The sequence below is a fragment of the Rissa tridactyla genome, chromosome 23, assembly GCF_028500815.1.
Source record: "Rissa tridactyla isolate bRisTri1 chromosome 23, bRisTri1.patW.cur.20221130, whole genome shotgun sequence".
In the NCBI taxonomy this organism is placed as follows: Eukaryota; Metazoa; Chordata; class Aves; order Charadriiformes; family Laridae; genus Rissa; species Rissa tridactyla.
Window position 1 is genome coordinate 1,396,984 of NC_071488.1, and position 19,173 is coordinate 1,416,156.

Genomic DNA, 19,173 nt, shown 5'->3' on the forward strand with positions numbered 1-19,173 from the left:
TGAATCGGGGGCCATGGGAAATGCAACTGCCAATTTTTATGTCCCTCTGTCCTTTCGATATTCCTTTTTTCTACATCTACGAGGGAAACTCCGAAATTTTATGGTTTCTGCTGAGAAAAGTTAGCTTAAACCTTGGTAGGAACTGGGAACAATTTTTCTTTTCACTATCTTTCTCTTGTTTTCCGGACACACGTGGTGTTTACAGGACCAGAGTTCACAGTGGAAGTCGATGCTGCAGTGCATGGCCTGACTTCGACCCAGTTATCATAGTATCGTAGAACAGTTAGAGTTGGAAGTGACCTTGGAGATCATCTGGTTCCAACCCCCCTGCCCTGGGCAGGGACACCTCCCACCAGCCCAGGTTTCTCCAAGCCCCGTCCAACCTGGCCTTGAACGCCCCCAAGGAATGAGGCAGCTACAGCTTCTCTGGGCAACCTGGGCCAGGGACTCAATGTATATATTTTGCATGAGACAGTATTTCATCTAGGCAATACGGACTCCTGCTGGGATTTTCAAAGATGGTAGAGCTACCTTGCACAAAATATCGATCTAACCCCCTATTCCCTGTTTAGAATGGGTCAGAAGGAAGATTGAATATGATGTAGACTTTCCTCTGCTTATACCCTCTTTCTTGTGGTGATCGGGGATTTTCAGACTTCCTAGACGGAGTCTGCTTTTGTGCTCACCAGCCATGTGCGCATTACAAAGATGAAGCTTTGCTTTTAGCTCCTTCAAAATGTGCCTGTGAGGGTCTGAGGCTCAGGGCCAGCTGTTGCAGAGCCGAGGGCTGGGATTAATGAGAGATGCTGATCTGCACCCCAACCCCAGGCAGCTTTTCCAAACCCGGCGTCTGGGTTTGTCTGACAGATGCACAAAGTGTGGGGACTGGAGTGTTGACACATCGCTGCCATTGAAGTGCAATGGGAAGGGGTAAGGCTGTGAAAAACAGCTCTCATTAATAAAGGTGGGCTTGGGAATGATGACGAAGATAGAGAAGAGTAATGGTGGAAGAACACCAGGACACCAGCACATTTTGTGAGCTTTAGGTTTTAATATCACATCTTTGCTACCGGAGACAGAAGCGGGAAATTAAGATTCAAATTCTCGTGCGTGCGAGGGCAAATCACGATTCTGCCATGCTAATGCCACTTTGCATTATCGGGAGCAGGGAGAGGTCATACGTGCTGGAGGGAAGGGGCAGGACCTGCCCAAGCTCAGGGTTGCATCTTGCGGAGGAGAAGGGAGAGATGCAGCCCCGGGGTGTGCGCTGACCATCGGCTTTTCCTCGCTCCTTCACTTCTGCTGCTGTGGGGGCCACTGCACCGGCTGCTTGATCTGCTGCTGCTGCTGGCAGGGAACGGGGGCCACTGGCACCTGCCCGGGCACCGTGACCACAGGGCACTGGGGAGGGAGGACCACCACCGGCGTCACATCCTGCACGGCGCTCACTTCATGGCAGATGACTTCCTCGGAGCCATGGCAGGACCTCTCTTTGTCGTGGCAGGAGGAGCCTCCGCTGTGGCAGGAGGAGCTCTCAGAGCTGTGGCAGCCTCTGTCTGCACGGGAGCACATTTTTCGGTTGGTGCGATGAACCCTGGGGAAGGAGAGACCTTTGTGGTTAGATGCATAAAGGGCAGTGTCTTTTCCCTGCTCTGCTTTGGGTTCAGATTTCCTTGATGTGTTTATAAGCCTGGTGGGGATTGGCAGGATTTGCCTGTCTGTCCGTCCTGTTTTCCCTGCTTGGGACTTCTTTCCCGCAGTGCCAGATCAGCCCCCACCATCTGAACACCCTCACAAGCCCCCCTCAGCAGCCCCAGTCTCCATTTATGATGGGCTCCATGAACTGTTTCCCTGCTCTGCCTCGCTGGATCCCACGGGCACTCGTGGAAGACACCCTGGGATTACCTCAGGGCTGTGTAACGGAGGATGAGATGTGCCATGGGCTGCCAGTTTATGCTGCACCAGCAAGACGCATCTTGGCAAGGGTCTGAAGAACTTGCACCCTCGAGGGGCGCTGGCACAGCCGGTGAATTTACAGCCAAGACAGGTGGTATTAGAGCCTCGGCAAAATGTATCTTCAAAACCAGGTGCTCAAAATGAAGAGAGTCCTGTGCCTTCCTCCCTCCTTGTGTCCTCTGTTCCCCCTGTGCCCTGCGGACCCTTGGCTGGCCAGTGCCCCATTTCCTGAGGCATGAGGAAAATCCTCTCTGTGCATCTAAACCCCCTCCTGAGGAGAGCGGAGATTTCAAGGAGGCAGAAGCACTCAGGATGCGGCCAGCTGAGCTGAAGACTGCTCATTCTACTCCTTCCTCTCATAGTTTAAATCTGCCTTCTCAGTTCTTTCCTAAATTTCTTCAAGGCAGCTTAATACTTTCAGCTCCTGAAGATTTATATTTTCCAAAGGAGCTTAGTAAAGGAGTCATGCTCTTAAATGCAATTAAAATTCCCAGCTTAAACCCAAGGTTTTTTAAGAAAGATCAGCCTGCTGTCTCCCATTCATTCCCAAATCCCATTCTTTACTTTTTTATTTCCAGTTTGTCCTTTGGAAACTAGGAATCCTGAGCACTGAAGTAGTCCAAACGAATCTACATGTGATGAGAACAATTTTTTCTTCTTAGCACAGACAGCCTTGAAACCAATTTTGATAGCGCAAAATTGCCCTAGCTACCAAGGCAAGAACTTGGCTCTCAATAATCCCAGCACCTGCAGACAGACCCGTCTTTGTAAGAGCATATCTCAGCTCAGTTCAGCAAATATTCGTAGGAATGAAACGTTAGAGGTGTAGCAGCAACTTACCTTGGCTGTGAAGGCTCTGAAGAAGGAGTGGAGCTGAGTGAATGAGCTGCTCTCCCATCCGAGAACTTTTATACGGTTCCTAACTCTCTTCCTGAAAATGCAATAAACCCCTGGGGAAAAATGACCAATGTATTTACAAAACAGCCACACCTCTAATTACCCACCACCTTCAAAAGCTTATTCAACCCGGTTTCTTTGATTGACTTGTCATACAGTAGATTGTCTTCCTTGTGTTACACAGCTTTAATTGCCACCCTGCCCCACGCAGGTTGTAAGGCACGAAGAGTGAAAACCGTGTGGGTGGCTCGACTGTCTCACCGTCATGCCAGGATGAGTTTTATATTGCAAAATGGGTGGCAAAGGTGGCGCTTTTGGAGGTTTCTATCCTCCTGAAACCTCTCGCCCAAAGTCTGGCAGGGAGGAGAGGTCACGAAGTCCGGTCACCTCTACCTGCTCTTCACAGGACCGGGGGTCTGGTGCAGTGGACAAAAGCCACAACTTTCAGGTCCTTGCCATAAAAAAATGGCAAGTTTTTAGAAAGTCCTCATCACATGTCCTCTAAAAGCATCTTTAAAGTTGTCTTCACCCTGTAAGACAGGTACCAGAAGCTTAGCAGCTGAGGGTCTCCCCTCGACCTCCTCTCTCTGACTCTGTCATTTCCCAGAGCAATAAAACCAGGATAATGAAGCCTGTGGCCACTGCGTCAGGCTCCAGGAGCTACGACTGGAAAGCGGTCCGTCAAAGCCACATACCTGAACAGGCCACTTTTGGAAATCTTGGCTTATACCAGTGAATACCCCAAAAACATAGTGTGGTTTCTCTACCTGTGTCCATCTACTTCATGTCTGATTTTAGAGCTATTTCACTGATATTGACATAGCTACCACTAATTTTTATTGCTGACATTTTCCCTGGCCAATACAGAACAGAATTGCTCTTTTAACATTTCTGTTTTTCTAATATCTTAATATTTTTTTTTTAATTGCCTGCCTCTGAAGCAGCTGTTGTCCGTGGTGGGAAATGCGTGGCTACAGAAGCCTCTTGGGCAAACTTTGCACTCATGAGTAAGCTGTGAGTAAAGCACTCGCTCAGAGACTGTGTACCTGAGCTCACCCACCACCTTGAGCTCACCCACCACCTTGAGCTCACCCACCACCTCGAGCTCACCCAGCTCTTCCCTGGGGCAGGACGGGTGCACACTGGGTGCAGAGCAACGGAGTCCTGCAAGCCTGGGGCACTCGCCTGGCCCTGCTGCAATGAACTGTGCAACCATGGCCTTGCAACAGCCCCGGCTTCTCCTTTTCCTTCCCATTAGAGGACTTTCAGCAGGGCTCACTCTGTGTTTTTACTCATTTTGCATCTTAACTCCCTGTGCCAACATGGGAGTCACAAGGTTTTGTTGGGCAGAGATTGACTGAACATCTGAAGCGGAGGGCTGGTTCCCGCTTGCTATCTCTAAAACAATTTCTTTAGTTTCTATCCAGAGGCGCCAGTTAGTGACTTTCATCAAGAAACCAGGTTTGTGTTTACCATTCAGCCTGTTTACAAACAGCCGGAGCGGAGGGGCTGCAGCTTCTGCAAGCACTGACACGCAGGTGGACATGACTCCTGTGTTATCACAGTTCCTCGGCCACGAGGGATGACTCGTTCCTCCCCTTCTTGCACAACGAGCAGGGAGGAAATCTGCATGTGCAAATGCGTCTGGGTATGTAAAATCCAGCCTCACGCTCCAGTGTGCTGAGAAAGGCAGTGGGTTGCAGCCTCAGCTCCTCGTGTTCAAGCTCTGGGTGCAAGACCATCCTCCTCCTCCTCTGGGTCTGTTATACTATTATTCAAGCTAGCTCAGTTAACATCTAAGCTTGTGGAGTGCTTTTCGTGAATAAAAAACCAAAGAACCAGCCAGGTGGGATAGTGAATAAGAATTGTACTTTTAAAGAGTTTTCTATTTTCCCCCTTTTTTTTTTTTTGAGGGGGACTGAAATTTTGGGATGGCTTTTGGTCAGTTAGTTGAATAGACGAGAAGTTTTTGAATACTTCAGACTCTAATCAGTTTTCTGAAAGCTCTTGGAAGTTGTTTGAGCTTTGAGGGTTTTTTTTCTGTCTTTGATGTTATCAGATAAAGTAGGTAAAATAGCAGAAATTGATAATGAAGTGTTAGATTTTAGAAATACAAGTGGATGCAAATGAATGATAACGCTGTCTAATTTTAGAATGGAATTTAATATGGCTGGTGACAAAACCTTGTGTAACGTTCCCCCCACTGCAGCCCTTCAGTTTTACAACATTTTACAGCATGAAAGATACCTGTTGTGGCACCAAACACAGGGTTAGAGCTCAGAGGAATTTTTTTTTGGTAAGTTGTGGTGTTTTACGAATATCAGGGCAAAGTCTTCCAGGTTTTTATTGAGCTGAAAGGGTCAAAATCCCCACAGGTGTCTGAAAGCAGCAACGGCAAAAAGTATTTTACAATGTAATTTTATGCTCTTTTGTTTCCCTCTTAAATGGGCACAGATCTCTGGGTGTTTTTTTCCTTTATTACCAGTATTTGGAGGAGTCAAAAAAACCCAGAGAACAGTCCCAAAACACTAAATATTTGGCAAGTACCACGTCACAAACGTCAATGTTCAAGCCTCCCCCACACTGTCCCATCAGCACAGAGGAACCGTCTTCTCCCTGTGCCTAATTTAGGGCCTGATCCTATCAAAAAATGTCATGAAACAGGTTACTGAGAAGAAGCAAACGAGCGTGTTCGAGTTGCCTCATGCCACTGGTGCAAGCAGAAGGGTTACGTGCTCTGGCTTACGACACCTCCTGCAATCTCTTTGGGGCAGGAGCCTGGCGTGTAATTGTTTCCCAGTAAACAACTGTGCACTCCCAAGGTCACGCTGTAAATAATAATCACTTGTAAATCGCCTGGGAGTTTTGCATATCTCCTTAACGTAGCCATGCAGAGGGTCTCAGCAGGTTAATTTGATGGGAATATTTGGGGGAAGCTCTGACTGCAGCAAGAGCAAAATTAAGAACCTGCTCTTGCTCTTGAAAACAATGTATTTTCATTCTGTTAAAATAAATATTACATTTGAGTGTGGTTGTAAAATGTATAGCAAAAATGTTGGAAGATAAATCTTGTGTTGTGAAGTAGACTCCTTGAGTATCTGTGTTTTGAGTGAAGGAGACAGAAATTAAAGAAATCATTCAGATACCAGAATTTCCCACAGACTATGAAGTTTTATTTTTCCAACCCATGAGCAAAAGGAGATGGAGAGAAGAATCTCTTCACGCCACCAAAGCACAAATCCTCTTTCCCAGTGGTGCTTGGAGCAGCACTACTAACACAACCCAATGCAATGAATGCAAAGGTCCCTGACCACAATGGCACATCCAGGACACTTTTGCTCGAGTAGGGCTGGCTGCTGGGTCAGTCACTTCTTCTGGCTGGTGGGCCAGTGGTTGGTCTTCTTGCTCTGGTGAGCCTCGATGTTGGGGACCACCACGGGGCACTTCTGCTGCATGGCCTGGGAGGACCCACCGCCTCCAGAGCTGAGCTCTTGGCTTGCGCATCCCCCAATGTCATAGCCTGATCCTCCGCTATAGTAGCCTGACCCACCACTGCCCCCGTATGTTGTTAAGGCCTTTTCTCTCGGTGACACATCATATCCGTATCCAGAGCCTCCTCCCTCAGTGATGCTCAATTTCCCACTGTGGCAGCTGGGTCCACCATCCCCGGAGCTATCAATGATGTTCCAGCCTGAGCCCTCAGAGCCGCACCCTATTCTGCCCCCGGTGCCATAGACTGGGACTGTCCCCCCTGCAATGCCCCGGCCAGATGTCTCCCCACTGTCACCACAGCTTATCGCAACAGATCCCTCACCGCCACATCTGTATCCCCCTCCAATGCTGTAGGTGGAAGATGTTGGCATGAATGGGCAGGACGAAGGTCCCCTGCTGTAGATGACCGAGCCTTCCCCACCACAGAAGATGGAGCCATGTCCCTGGAGGCTGCTACTGCAGTGTCCTGGGTGGTGTGAGATCTCATCACTGTAGCCCCTGTTCCGTCGGGCACATCTCCTTCGGAGACAGTGATAAATCTGAAAGAGGAAAAAAAAAAAGAACCCCAAACCTGCATCATTTTGCTTCATTTTCGCACCATGGCAGGTGTGGAGGTTTCATACAGTGTGGTCAGAAAAGCTTTGCCAGGGCTTGCGGCAATGCCAGGCTTCGAAACTGGGTACTGCCTAGTTGTTCCTCAAATGCAGGAGTACTTTGACTCTTATTGGGATAACTTTTCTCTTTCTTATCTCCAGGGTGTACTTCCAGAGAACCAAAATCTGAAATATATTCTTTCAACATCTAATAACTGCCATAGTTTTCCCTGCTCATCTTCATGAGCGTAACCGCAGACACGTAAAAATAGCAAGGATTATCCTTGCTTCTGTTTTTAACCTGTTGCAAGAGCAGTGGATCAAAATTTCCATGCACGATGAAGTTGCTGGCTGTATTATCGCCATTGTTGCGTAGCATCCCCAAAGGTCTTTTACACAAGGCAATTGCCACAGCCACAGAGGTGTGTAACCATTCTGAAGTACAGTAATGGGCTTTTCTTAAATAATATAAAAATGTGTCCCACACGTTGCAAACACGTTCAAAACTGCAAAGCCTATGCAATCATCACGTGCTGGTCCCACTATGGACAAATCTGAGTTTTTAGTGTCCTCAGTCCTATGGCTCCCAGTCTGGTGTCCTGACTTCACCTTGCTGCCTAGCGATCTGTTCTGCATTGTAGCAAGAAACCGTACAGATGCTGAGAACTTCGCTATGGATGCGCAGGCAGCATCGGTACTGCTGCAAGCGCGTGTCAAGATCTCAAATGAAACTATCACCCATTGATATGAAATAATAAAGTCTCATAAAAGAGCAGACTTACCATCCTCATCCATTGGAAACACATTTAGAAGGTAAAAGTCGACTGAATGAGGAGCTTTAACAGACAGGAACTTTTATATGGTGTTTAGCATATGGGAAGTGAGACACCCTAAGGAATGGCAAGGATTTATTTACCAAACTCTGATTTCAGTGTTTGCTTTGACTCATGACATCTGATCGATATCTTTCCTTCATGCCACTTGTTGCATTGCATGTGGCAGTAATTGCTACTTCTGCTTAATGATCCTATTCCTGTGCTCCTGCCCTGAGCTACGGAGAACCGCTTCAGCCCCCAGTGAGGTGGGGGAGACCGGGAAAGGTGGGTGGCAGTGTGGGTGTAGGGCAATGCTGAGCAAGAGCAAGTGTGGGGCAGAGCGTGGTGGGGACCGGGTCCTGCCTGGGGAAGGGGCAGGGAGGCTGCAGTTCAGCGGTGTGGCAGTGCTCGTGGCATCGCTGTAAGGTGGACCTGCAAGAGGGGAAGGCAAATGCTCAGAAAGCATCTGGTGGACACACAGCACCTCGATCCCTCCAGCATCTCACTGGTGGCTCCAATGGGAGATTTTCTGAGGAAGACATTTGCATCCAAATCAGAAGCTCATCAAAAGTGAAGCCATGCAGCTCAGGGATTTTGCAAGGTGCTAGAGATGCTCTGAGAAAGTTTAGGGGCCCTGTAGAGAATTGCAGAGGTGTGAATCACAGAATGGTTTGGGTTGGAAGGGACCTTGAAGATCATCTAGTTCCAACCCCCCTGCCCTGGGCAGGGACACCTCCCACCAGCCCAGGTCGCTCCAAGCCCCGTCCAACCTGGCCTTGAACCCCTCCAGGGATGGGGCAGCCACAGCTTCTCTGGGCAACCTGGGCCAGGGGATCACTACCTTCACAGTGAAAAATTTCTTCCAATCTAAATCCACCCTCTTCCAGTATAAAACAGTTCGCCCTCATCCTAACACTATATACGCTTGTAAAAATTCCTCTTCGGCTTTCCTGTAGGTCCCTTTAAGATACTGGATAGCTGCTATAAGGTCTCCCCGGAGCCTTCTCTTCTCCAGGCTGAACCCCCCCAGCTCCCTCAGCCTGTCCTCACAGCAGAGGGGCTCCAGCCCTCCCAGCATCTCCGGGGCCTCCTCCAGCCCCTCTCCGACAGCTCCGTGTCTCTCCTGTGCTGAGGCCCCAGTGCTGGAGGCAGCACTGCAGGGGGGTCTCCCCTGAGTGGAGCAGAGGGGCAGAATCTCCCCCCTCGCCCTGCTGCCCACGCTGCTGGGGATGCAGCCCAGACCGTGGGGGGCTTCCTGGGCTGTGAGTGCACATCATCGGCTCATCTTGAGCTTCTTATTCACCAACACCCCCAAGTCCTTCTCCTCAGGGTGGCTCTCAAGCCATTCTCTGCCTAGCCTCTGCTTGTACCTTCACCAGGAACTCCAGGGAGACTGATTTGGAGGGGTGCAGGGGATACGTGCTGTGGCCATGCTGGTAGTGCTGCTCAACACGTTGTCCACGCTGCAGCCTGTGGTGCTCCAGCTTCGCCCTGCAGTGTGGCTCTTGCAGGCTGGACCAGGTCCGTTCAGCTCTGAGCAATTCTGCCATGGGGATGATGAGTCCCAGCTTTGGCAAAAGGCCGTGTCTACTGGGCAGAAAGCAGAACACAGGGGCGGTGGCGCTGCCCTCGGCATTTCAAAGCAGATTTCAGAAGGTTGGGCAAGGCAAGATTAAGGCCTGGAGGCATGATTTGGAGTGTGTTGATCTGCCTGAGGGTCTTGCTGCTGGTTTTATTTCCTTCTGCCTCGCCACAGCTGGTTCAGCTGCCTCGGCGTGAGAGACTTACCCTCTGGGTAGAAATGCTCTGAGGTTTCCAAAGCTGGGAGGGAAGGGGGAGGATGGCAGAGACGTGGACATTGGCATAGAGTCATAGAACCATATGATTCACCAGGCATGGTGCTATTCGGTTTGTTCCAATCCCCGCTCTTCAGGACTGAGCCAGATGAGCTTGGCCATGTCTCCCAGCAGCACTGCACGACTCCACAGACATGGTCATTGGGTGCTGGTACCTCAGAGGACTTAGAAGCCACAACTGGGATGGCTGCACTGGACACAGGTGCCAAAGGGATGTTGGGTGCTGTGGGTACTTGGATGTTTTAAGCTGTGCTGTTACTCTCTCATGGAGCCCAGGGGGAAAATGAGGGTGCAAACTCTCCATGGTTAGAAACTGGATGGTTTTAGATCTGCATCTACAGCAATGCGCTATTGAACACATCATCTTTGCAGAGAGGAGGAATGAAACGTCTTATCAGATAGATTTCCAAGACCATAAGATGCTGGTTGAGAATACAAGAAAAAACAAACTACAAAAAAAGGCAGCTTTGAGATACTATTACATTTATTAGATATAAAAAATGCTCTTTGGAAAAGAATCAGAGCTTTATCAAAGGCATCCCACCACCAGCAGCAAGGCACAAGGCTGTTCATCCTGGAGTTCAAAGCACGGGGATGCAGCATCAAGGGAAGAGAAGAGGAGAAGAAGACGTGCTGAGAAGAAACAGGCTAACAGAGCCAGGTCTGGAGGGAAACAGGTGACATAGCAGAGGCAGGGCTGTTCTTGATGAGCGCGAGGGCCGCTTGTGGCTGTTACTTCTGCTGGCCGGAGGGCCAGTGGCAGGCCTGCTTGGTTTGATGGGACGGGATGTGGGGAATGACAATGGGGCATTTCTGCTGCGTGGACTGGCAGGAGCCTCCGCTGCCCCCTCCAGAGCTGATGATGATTGTGTGGCCTGAGGAACCACCACTGCCACCACTGGATCCTCCACTGCAGCATCCAGAGGATCCCCCACTGCTTCCACCTCCAATGATGATCTTCCCTCCTGAAGACCCACCACTGGATCCCCCACCGCAGCATCCAGATGAGCCACCTCCTCCACCACCTGAGCTCACGATGATCTTCTGGCCACTGCCACCACTGTAGCCTCCTCCCATGCCGTAGCCTGAGGAGCCCCCACTGCAGCATCCGGATGATCCTCCACTGCTTCCACCTCCAATAATGATCTTTGATCCCGAAGATCCACCACTGGATCCCCCACCACAGCATCCTGATGATCCTCCACTACCTCCACCTCCACCGATGCTCTTTGATCCTGAAGACCCACCACCATATCCTCCTCCCATGCCATAGCTGGATCCTCCACCGCAGGATCCAGAAGAACCCCCACTACCTCCACCTCCAATTATAATCTTTGTTCCTGAAGATCCACCACTGGATCCCCCACCACAGCATCCGGATGATCCTCCACTACCTCCACCTCCACCAATGCTCTTTGATCCTGAAGACCCACCACCATATCCTCCTCCCATGCCATAACTGGATCCCCCACCACAGCATCCAGAGGAACCTCCACTACCTCCACCTCCAATTATAATCTTTGTTCCTGAAGATCCACCACTGGACCCCCCACCGCAGCATCCAGAGGAACCCCCACTACCTCCACCTCCAATGATGATCTTCCCTCCTGAAGACCCACCACTGGATCCCCCACCGCAGCATCCAGATGAGCCACCTCCTCCACCACCTGAGCTCACGATGATCTTCTGGCCACTGCCACCACTGTAGCCTCCTCCCATGCCATAGCCTGAGGAGCCCCCACCACAGCATCCGGATGATCCTCCACTACCTCCACCTCCAATGATGCTCTTTGATCCTGAAGACCCACCACCATATCCTCCTCCCATGCCATAGCTGGATCCTCCACCACAGCATCCAGAGGAACCTCCACTACCTCCGCCTCCAATTATAATCTTTGTTCCTGAAGATCCACCACTGGATGCCCCACCACAGCATCCGGATGATCCTCCACTACCTCCGCCTCCACCGATGCTCTTTGATCCTGAAGACCCACCACCATATCCTCCTCCCATGCCATAACTGGATCCCCCACCACAGCATCCAGAGGAACCTCCACTACCTCCGCCTCCAATTATAATCTTTGTTCCTGAAGATCCACCACTGGACCCCCCACCGCAGCATCCAGAGGAACCTCCACCACCTCCACCTCCAATGATGATCTTCCCTCCTGAAGATCCACCACTGGATCCCCCACCACAGCATCCGGATGATCCTCCGCTACCTCCACCTCCAATGATGCTCTTTGATCCTGAAGATCCACTACTGGACCCCCCACCGCAGCATCCAGAGGAACCCCCACTGCTTCCACCTCCAATGATGATCTTCCCTCCTGAAGACCCACCACTGGATCCCCCACCACAGCATCCAGATGAGCCACCTCCTCCACCACCTGAGCTAATAATGATCTTCTGGCCAGATCCCCCACTGCCACCACTGTAGCCTCCTCCCATGCCGTAGCCTGAGGAGCCACCGCTGCAGCAGGAGCCACCTCCTCCACCGCCAGAGCTCACAATGATCTTGCCAGAGCCCCCGCTGCCCCCGCTGTAGCTGCCCGAGCCTGAGCCCCCACAGCAGGAGGAGCCCTGCGCCTGGTAGCCGGAGGAGCTGCCCCCGTGGCAGCAGCAGCCCCCGCTGTGACATCCGCTGGACTGGGAGGACGTTTCATGGCAGCCTCCTGAGGTCTGTCTGGAGCACATCTTTGAGCTGTGACCCTGTAAGAAACAGTGCTGTTATAAAGGAGCTGCTTGGAGATGCTGCTGAACTTTCACAGCAAACCAAAAATGGAGCAGTACCCAGGAAATACCCCATCTACCCCATCTTCCACAGTCCTACAAGAATGGCAGCTTCCTAAACTCCCTCTTCCTTGTTAGACAGCAGGAAAGACCTGCACCCAGAGACTGCTTTGCAGATCACAACAGTTACAGAAAAACCGCGTGGAGGAAGATTGAGAGTACTTCCAGAGATTTGCACACATGCTCTGACATGTTCAGAGCTGTCAGTCTAAGAGCTTTAGTCCCACTGTAGATCCTTCTGGATGTGCAGACTGCTAAAACTCACAGCAGCTGAGAATTCAGCCCTCTTTGTGTCCCCTTAGGATATCGGCTACAACTCCTTTCTCTAAGGAAGGCAGTGCTGTTGGTACACCAAAATGGTTATTGGAGAATGCCATCTGATCTCAAGCCGGCATGGTTCCCCTGTTCAAAGCATGCTCAAAGACTAACTGGTGGGGCAACCTCTCTACATAGGGGTTCAAAAATTTTCCGTATCAACGGGCTTACCTTTGGTGCAACTGGAAATGCGTGCAAGGCTTGGTGGCAGGTGAATGAGGAACCTTGGGATAGGTGAGCTTTTATATTGTACTCATTGTGCTCCTAAGGGAAGTGAGCCACCCTAAGGAATGCTGATAGATTTATTTACTGAGCCTGGCTTTAGCTGCCTCCTTCTTTGACTCACTTGCAGAAGCAGATAAGTGATACAAAAGAGATGTATCAATTACTTTCTGCATGGCAGTTGCTAATTGTAGCTAATGATTCATTTCCGTGAGTCTTCCTCTGAAACGTTGGAGGCAAACAGCTTCTGTGAGTCTGTTTTGGGTGGTCCCCAACGCATTTCTGTGAGGCTGCAGCTTTTTGGGTACTCTGCAGAGTGGAGACAGAGCAGATGCTAGGGGATGGAGACCGGAGTGGGTTGGTGCTAGAGCTTGATGGAAGGGCAAGGGTAAAGGGTGCCCTGGAGCAAAGTCCCAGGGAGCTTTTGGGGGAAAGAGGGTTTCTTCAAGGACTGGTGAGATGGGGAGCTGGATGGGGAGCAGGAGTCCATCCACCCCATAGGAAAGGCAACCATGTGCTCCACAGGCCAGAGGTATCACCTCTGATGGGGCACTGCGCCGCTCTGGAGAACCTCAGCCCAGATCCATTTCAGAGACCCCTGTGAGGATGGCAGAGACAAGAGGGACATTTCCCCTCACCCTTTTGGGAGCCCAAGGTAGATGCTGCTGTTGGATTGAGCAGAGAGGTCTGTGCTCATGTCCAGCTTCCCAGGGGTCCTGGTCACCAGAGAGCAGCGGGGAAAGTCTTGAAATCTTTCTATTTACAAAGGTGCATTTGAAGGCCATCAAGACCCTACCCTTGAACTCTAGGACATTAAACATTTTCTCTCTCTCAGCAGGATCTATTTTCTGGGAGTTCTTTGCTGGCCAGCCCACCCACATCTGAGGCGGGGGAGGCATCTGGGTATTTTTCTTGCTGGAGAATGACAGTTTGTCAGCACAGTTATCACAGCGCTGGCTGCCGTGTTTTGCAGCAGCTTCATCCTGTCACTTCGTCATGCATGCTTGGAGGCTGACAACAGCATCCACCCTCATGGGAGATTGAGTAGAGGAAAGCATAATTGGGGGGTTTTAGCCGAGAGGATGCATGACAGCAGCAGGAGGCTGCCCAGCCCTGTCACGATGAGCATAACTTTGAGCATGCACACAACTCCATTGCTATGGGGACAGGATCATCGGCACCATGAACACGGGTGCAGGGGGCTTTGGACTCCCTCCAGTGGCCTAAGCTCCACTGTCAACACCAAAGGGAAATCTAAGGACTCACTTCAATTCTGGCTCTCACACATGAAGTGTGGGTGTTGTCCTACTGAGCATCACAACACCTTGATCCCTTCTGTGCATTTAACCTGTCAGGACTTGCACAAAGGGACACCCAGGATTTGCAGCTCATCAGGACCCAGGGTGCGAGGGAAGGCTGTGGAGACTTTCGGCAGGGGTGGTGGGAGGTGCTCCCGCAAGCACTGGTGTGCAGAGACCCCAAGGCTGAACCCTGCAGGGACTGGAAACACTGAACACATAACACATGCACATGTTGGCACTTGCCATACGTGGAGGAAAAGTGTGGCTGGAACCACAGCTGCTGGAGAGGTTGGCATTGCCACAGCGCCTCCAGATTAAAGAGCAGCTTTAATACCTGTGTTGGGTAAAAGCAAGGGTGGATGCAAAAGTCCGCAGAGTTGAGGCTGCTCCAAATCTGGGCCACTTCTGCCTGTTTTCTGGTGCTTTGTATCCTTTTCTGCCCTGGAGTCCAGTCACCCTCAGGATGGGCTGGCAGGTCATGTTCTCTTTCAGTCCCATCGCCACAAACACCTCATTGGCTGGTGCCTTGGCGTGCCTTGTTATGGGAGAGAAAACCCTTGGCCAGACCCTACAATCCTTTTTCCCAGCAGCTTCCTTCATGCACAGCGATGCTAACTAACGTGGGTAACGTGGGACATGATGAAGATGCTGCTGGTGTAACAAGAGCTCTCCAATTTTTCTGCAAAAGGCATAAGCCAGCCAGTCATGGTCCCTCAAGCGTTTGCATGGCCAACGATCCCTTTTATTCCTAATTTTGTTTCCTACCTACCAGTTGTGTGTGGGAGATGGACAAAAACCCCTCTTAGCTTAAAATTTACCAAACACAAGACTGTAACCACACCTGCCCTGAAGAGGACTTGCTGCTGACTTCAGCACAAATGCTACCGAATATTTTCTACCATAATTAATGGTCGTCTTGTGATAAATCTAGAGAAATGGAGCACATAAAATCGCAACTGTATTTCCAAACGATGCTGCTGTCTGCACTGGAAAACCCTGCAGTGGAACCTGGAGCTCATGGTCTGCTTCCTTCTCTGGGAAGGGGAAACTGAGGTGGAGCTATTTCCCAGGTTAAAGTTACAGCCTTGGTGGACATTATTTGCAAGAGGGACAATGACCATCTGCTTAAGCAACAAGGGTTCTCTCAAGCAAGGTCTGTTAATAACCGTCTGCTCCATCACTGAAGCCTGAAGAAGATTTCACAGCTGCATGTATTTGATACATTATTGACTTTTTGAAAGTAAACAGGGGACTGACAAATGATAAAAGCAACCTTGCAAAAACAGTTCTTTCTGTACACAGTATTCTTTATTTCCCTTCATATTGATGGGTGAGAAAAGCCATCTGTGAATTCAAAGCACAGGGATGCAGTATCAAGGGAAGAGAAGGAAAGAGGACATGATGGGAGGCAAGAGGCAAACTTCTAAGACAGAGGCAGGGCTGTTCTTGATGAGCGCGAGGGCCGCTTGTGGCTGTTACTTCTGCTGGCCGGAGGGCCAGTGGCAGGCCTGCTTGGTTTGATGGGACGGGATGTGGGGAATGACAATGGGGCATTTCTGCTGCGTGGACTGGCAGGAGCCTCCGCTGCCCCCTCCAGAGCTGATGATGATTGTGTGGCCTGAGGAACCACCACTGCCACCACTGGATCCTCCACTGCAGCATCCAGAGGATCCCCCACTGCTTCCACCTCCAATGATGATCTTCCCTCCTGAAGACCCACCACTGGATCCCCCACCGCAGCATCCAGATGAGCCACCTCCTCCACCACCTGAGCTCACGATGATCTTCTGGCCACTGCCACCACTGTAGCCTCCTCCCATGCCGTAGCCTGAGGAGCCCCCACTGCAGCATCCGGATGATCCTCCACTGCTTCCACCTCCAATAATGATCTTTGTTCCCGAAGATCCACCACTGGATCCCCCACCACAGCATCCGGATGATCCTCCACTACCTCCACCTCCACCGATGCTCTTTGATCCTGAAGACCCACCACCATATCCTCCTCCCATGCCATAGCTGGATCCCCCACCGCAGGATCCAGAAGAACCCCCACTACCTCCACCTCCAATGATGATCTTTGTTCCTGAAGATCCACCACTGGATCCCCCACCACAGCATCCGGATGACCCTCCACTACCTCCACCTCCACCGATGCTCTTTGATCCTGAAGACCCACCACCATATCCTCCTCCCATGCCATAGCTGGATCCCCCACCGCAGGATCCAGAAGAACCCCCACTACCTCCACCTCCAATGATGATCTTCCCTCCTGAAGATCCACCACTGGATCCCCCACCACAGCATCCGGATGATCCTCCGCTACCTCCACCTCCAATTATAATCTTTGTTCCTGAAGATCCACCACTGGATCCCCCACCACAGCATCCGGATGATCCTCCACTACCTCCACCTCCACCGATGCTCTTTGATCCTGAAGACCCACCACCATATCCTCCTCCCATGCCATAACTGGATCCCCCACCACAGCATCCAGAGGAACCTCCACTACCTCCACCTCCAATGATGATCTTCCCTCCTGAAGATCCACCACTGGATCCCCCACCACAGCATCCGGATGATCCTCCGCTACCTCCACCTCCAATGATGCTCTTTGATCCTGAAGATCCACTACTGGACCCCCCACCGCAGCATCCAGAGGAACCCCCACTGCTTCCACCTCCAATGATGATCTTCCCTCCTGAAGATCCACCACTGGATCCCCCACCACAGCATCCAGATGAGCCACCTCCTCCACCACCTGAGCTAATAATGATCTTCTGGCCAGATCCCCCACTGCCACCACTGTAGCCTCCTCCCATGCCGTAGCCTGAGGAGCCACCGCTGCAGCAGGAGCCACCTCCTCCACCGCCAGAGCTCACAATGATCTTGCCAGAGCCCCCGCTGCCCCCGCTGTAGCTGCCCGAGCCTGAGCCCCCACAGCAGGAGGAGCCCTGCGCCTGGTAGCCGGAGGAGCTGCCCCCGTGGCAGCAGCAGCCCCCGCTGTGACATCCGCTGGACTGGGAGGACGTTTCATGGCAGCCTCCTGAGGTCTGTCTGGAGCACATCTTTGAGCAGTGACCCTGCAAGAAGGAGCGTGGTTGTTATTCAATTTCAGCCACTGTCATCATGAGATTTTCTCACAGCCAGAAGGACCCGTGTACAGCTCAACGACATTGACAGACGGTCTCCAGAACTTTCTCTCTTCTAAGTACTTTGTGCCCCATCCATCCCAGCTGCACGGAGAGCCTTTTGCTAACAGGAGATTTCCAGATTAATCAACCCGTCATGTAAAGTCTTTTGTCCCATAGCTGTCCCATCTCAACTTCTAAAATGATGAAACACATGAATTTCAGTAGCATGGGATGATCCTGCTTCTGCTGACATCCACAGGAAATTTAAATTCTTAAAAGCAACCTCCCTACCATTCAAGCCACCACCCTCAGGCGTACTTTACCAATGCGTTTATGTCTTGCAAGTGCAAAAATAAGAGAAGAATTGCTCCCTTTGGCAGAAATGGACTTACCCTTCTCGGCTTCAACAACGTGTACCACAGAGTAAAGCTGAGCGAATGAAGCACTGCGAGATCCAGCAACTTTTATACCGTTTCTAGTTTTCCCGAGTGGGAAGTGAGGCATCCAAAGGAATGGTGATAGCTTTATTTACTAAACACACTGTCCTCCTTCAGCCCACTTGTCCTGACTCATCCAATCAGATCAATGCCTCCCTAGTGCATCACTTCCTAGGCTACCTGCAGTTTGGCTGCAGGTATCACATGTGAGCTCAGGTCCCGCGGTTGACTTTCAAGGTAGGATTGCGGGACTGCAGCTAGCACCCTCCGCTCGAGCTGGGCGATGCTGCTGGGGTGGTGACTGACAGCAGAAGGGGCCATGGAGACTCGTGTTTATGGAGTGTTACGGACTATGGAGATGTCCAGGGGAACGGAGGGGGCTGCACTGGGTTGGACTCCTGTTGCTGGGGCAGCAAACAAATCTCACGTACCTGGACTTCTCCACTATATCATGATTTTTGTTTCAGTGCACCACTATGGACAGCACAGAGGTCAGACAGACTTTACGTTGCCTCTGGGAGCGGGGGGATGCCTATTTTAGAAATGAGTTGGAAGTGCTGCAGGTAGAGGGTACCAGATCCAGCATCCACCCTGTGTATTAACACCTTGATAGATATTAACCAAAAGGATGAATTCATCCCAGTTTGGGCGATGGCTCTGGCATTTCTGAGGAAGCAACAAGAGCTGAGGGTGCCCTGTGCTCCTGCTGTCACCCTGAGAGCCTCTGAAACGTGGGTACTTGCTTTCTTGGTCCTGGGCCATTTCTAGGTGCACAGATGTTCACCAGCAATGCTCCCACCTCCCTGAAGTGGGACCCCAAGACTTCTGTTAGCACCGTGCAGGCAACGGCAGTGTTTGTGCAGCTCCCGGTCCCTGGTATTTTAGGACCCTATGACTTTCCATAATAAATTCCCAGACAACTCAGCTGCTCCAGGGGCAGCACTGGCTGGAGGAGCCCGTCTGGACACGTTTTGAGAATGCGTGCATCCCTGGGGTCCCTGAGGGGGAGAGGACAGAGGGTAGAGGGACATGTAAATGTGAAGCTCTGTTACTTCCTATAGGTGTGGGTCACTGCTGTTTCTTCTGGGAGACTTCCAGGCACCTGTCATCTGCCTCATGTAGAATAATTCAGGCAGAGAAGGTTTATTTTCCTTTCCTTGTTAATTGCCACAATATACCACATCAAAGAAATCACTTCCCATAGGGAAACTCCCTCTGAAGACTCATACCTGGAGCTGTGTTTTATTCCTGTGGGAATGAGGAGATCCCTAGTTACTCCAGGCTTAGCTTAGAAGGGGTTTTCTGAAGTCCAGGCCCTGCCGCTGTGTCCATGAGTGGTTCAGAGCTGAAGGAAGGGTTGGAGAG

At 51.1% G+C, this 19,173-nt stretch overlaps 3 protein-coding genes across 3 annotated transcripts; all 3 read right to left on the minus strand.

Moving 5' to 3' along the window:
• Window positions 1-6,218: 6,218 nt before the first annotated feature.
• On the minus strand, window positions 6,219-7,729 carry LOC128901169 (loricrin-like). The gene is made up of 2 exons (XM_054183008.1): window positions 7,721-7,729; window positions 6,219-6,884 (listed from the first exon to the last, which is right to left on the minus strand). The coding sequence occupies exons 1-2, from the start codon at window positions 7,727-7,729 to the stop codon at window positions 6,219-6,221; spliced, it is 675 nt and encodes a 224-aa protein (XP_054038983.1).
• A 2,612-nt stretch (window positions 7,730-10,341) lies between these two features.
• Window positions 10,342-12,914, minus strand: LOC128901078 (uncharacterized). Its single transcript, XM_054182857.1, has 6 exons — window positions 12,889-12,914; window positions 12,180-12,321; window positions 11,910-12,098; window positions 11,187-11,669; window positions 10,776-11,108; window positions 10,342-10,694 (listed from the first exon to the last, which is right to left on the minus strand). Exons 2-6 carry the CDS (start codon window positions 12,304-12,306, stop codon window positions 10,342-10,344), a joined length of 1,485 nt encoding a protein of 494 aa, XP_054038832.1. The 5' UTR covers window positions 12,307-12,321; window positions 12,889-12,914.
• A 2,801-nt stretch (window positions 12,915-15,715) lies between these two features.
• Window positions 15,716-17,305, minus strand: LOC128901079 (loricrin-like). The gene is made up of 3 exons (XM_054182858.1): window positions 17,179-17,305; window positions 16,150-17,097; window positions 15,716-16,068 (listed from the first exon to the last, which is right to left on the minus strand). The coding sequence occupies exons 1-3, from the start codon at window positions 17,303-17,305 to the stop codon at window positions 15,716-15,718; spliced, it is 1,428 nt and encodes a 475-aa protein (XP_054038833.1).
• Window positions 17,306-19,173: the final 1,868 nt, after the last annotated feature.

Bases quoted from the DNA above. Each gene is read 5' to 3' on its own strand.
- LOC128901079 (XM_054182858.1), bottom strand. From the start codon at position 17,305: ATGTGCTCCAGACAGACCTCAGGAGGCTGCCATGAAACGTCCTCCCAG. The intron at 17,098-17,178 runs GTGGGGGCTCAG...GCGGTGGAGGAG, and splicing joins GGCGCAGGGCTCCTCCTGCT to GTGGCTCCTGCTGCAGCGGT. The intron at 16,069-16,149 runs GTGGATCTTCGG...GGGGCTCCTCAG, and splicing joins CTGTGGTGGGGGATCCAGTG to GCTACGGCATGGGAGGAGGC.
- LOC128901078 (XM_054182857.1), bottom strand. From the start codon at position 12,306: ATGTGCTCCAGACAGACCTCAGGAGGCTGCCATGAAACGTCCTCCCAG. The intron at 11,670-11,909 runs GTGGGGGTTCCT...TTGGAGGCGGAG, and splicing joins CATCATTGGAGGTGGAAGCA to GTAGTGGAGGTTCCTCTGGA. The intron at 10,695-10,775 runs GTGGATCTTCGG...GGGGCTCCTCAG, and splicing joins CTGTGGTGGGGGATCCAGTG to GCTACGGCATGGGAGGAGGC.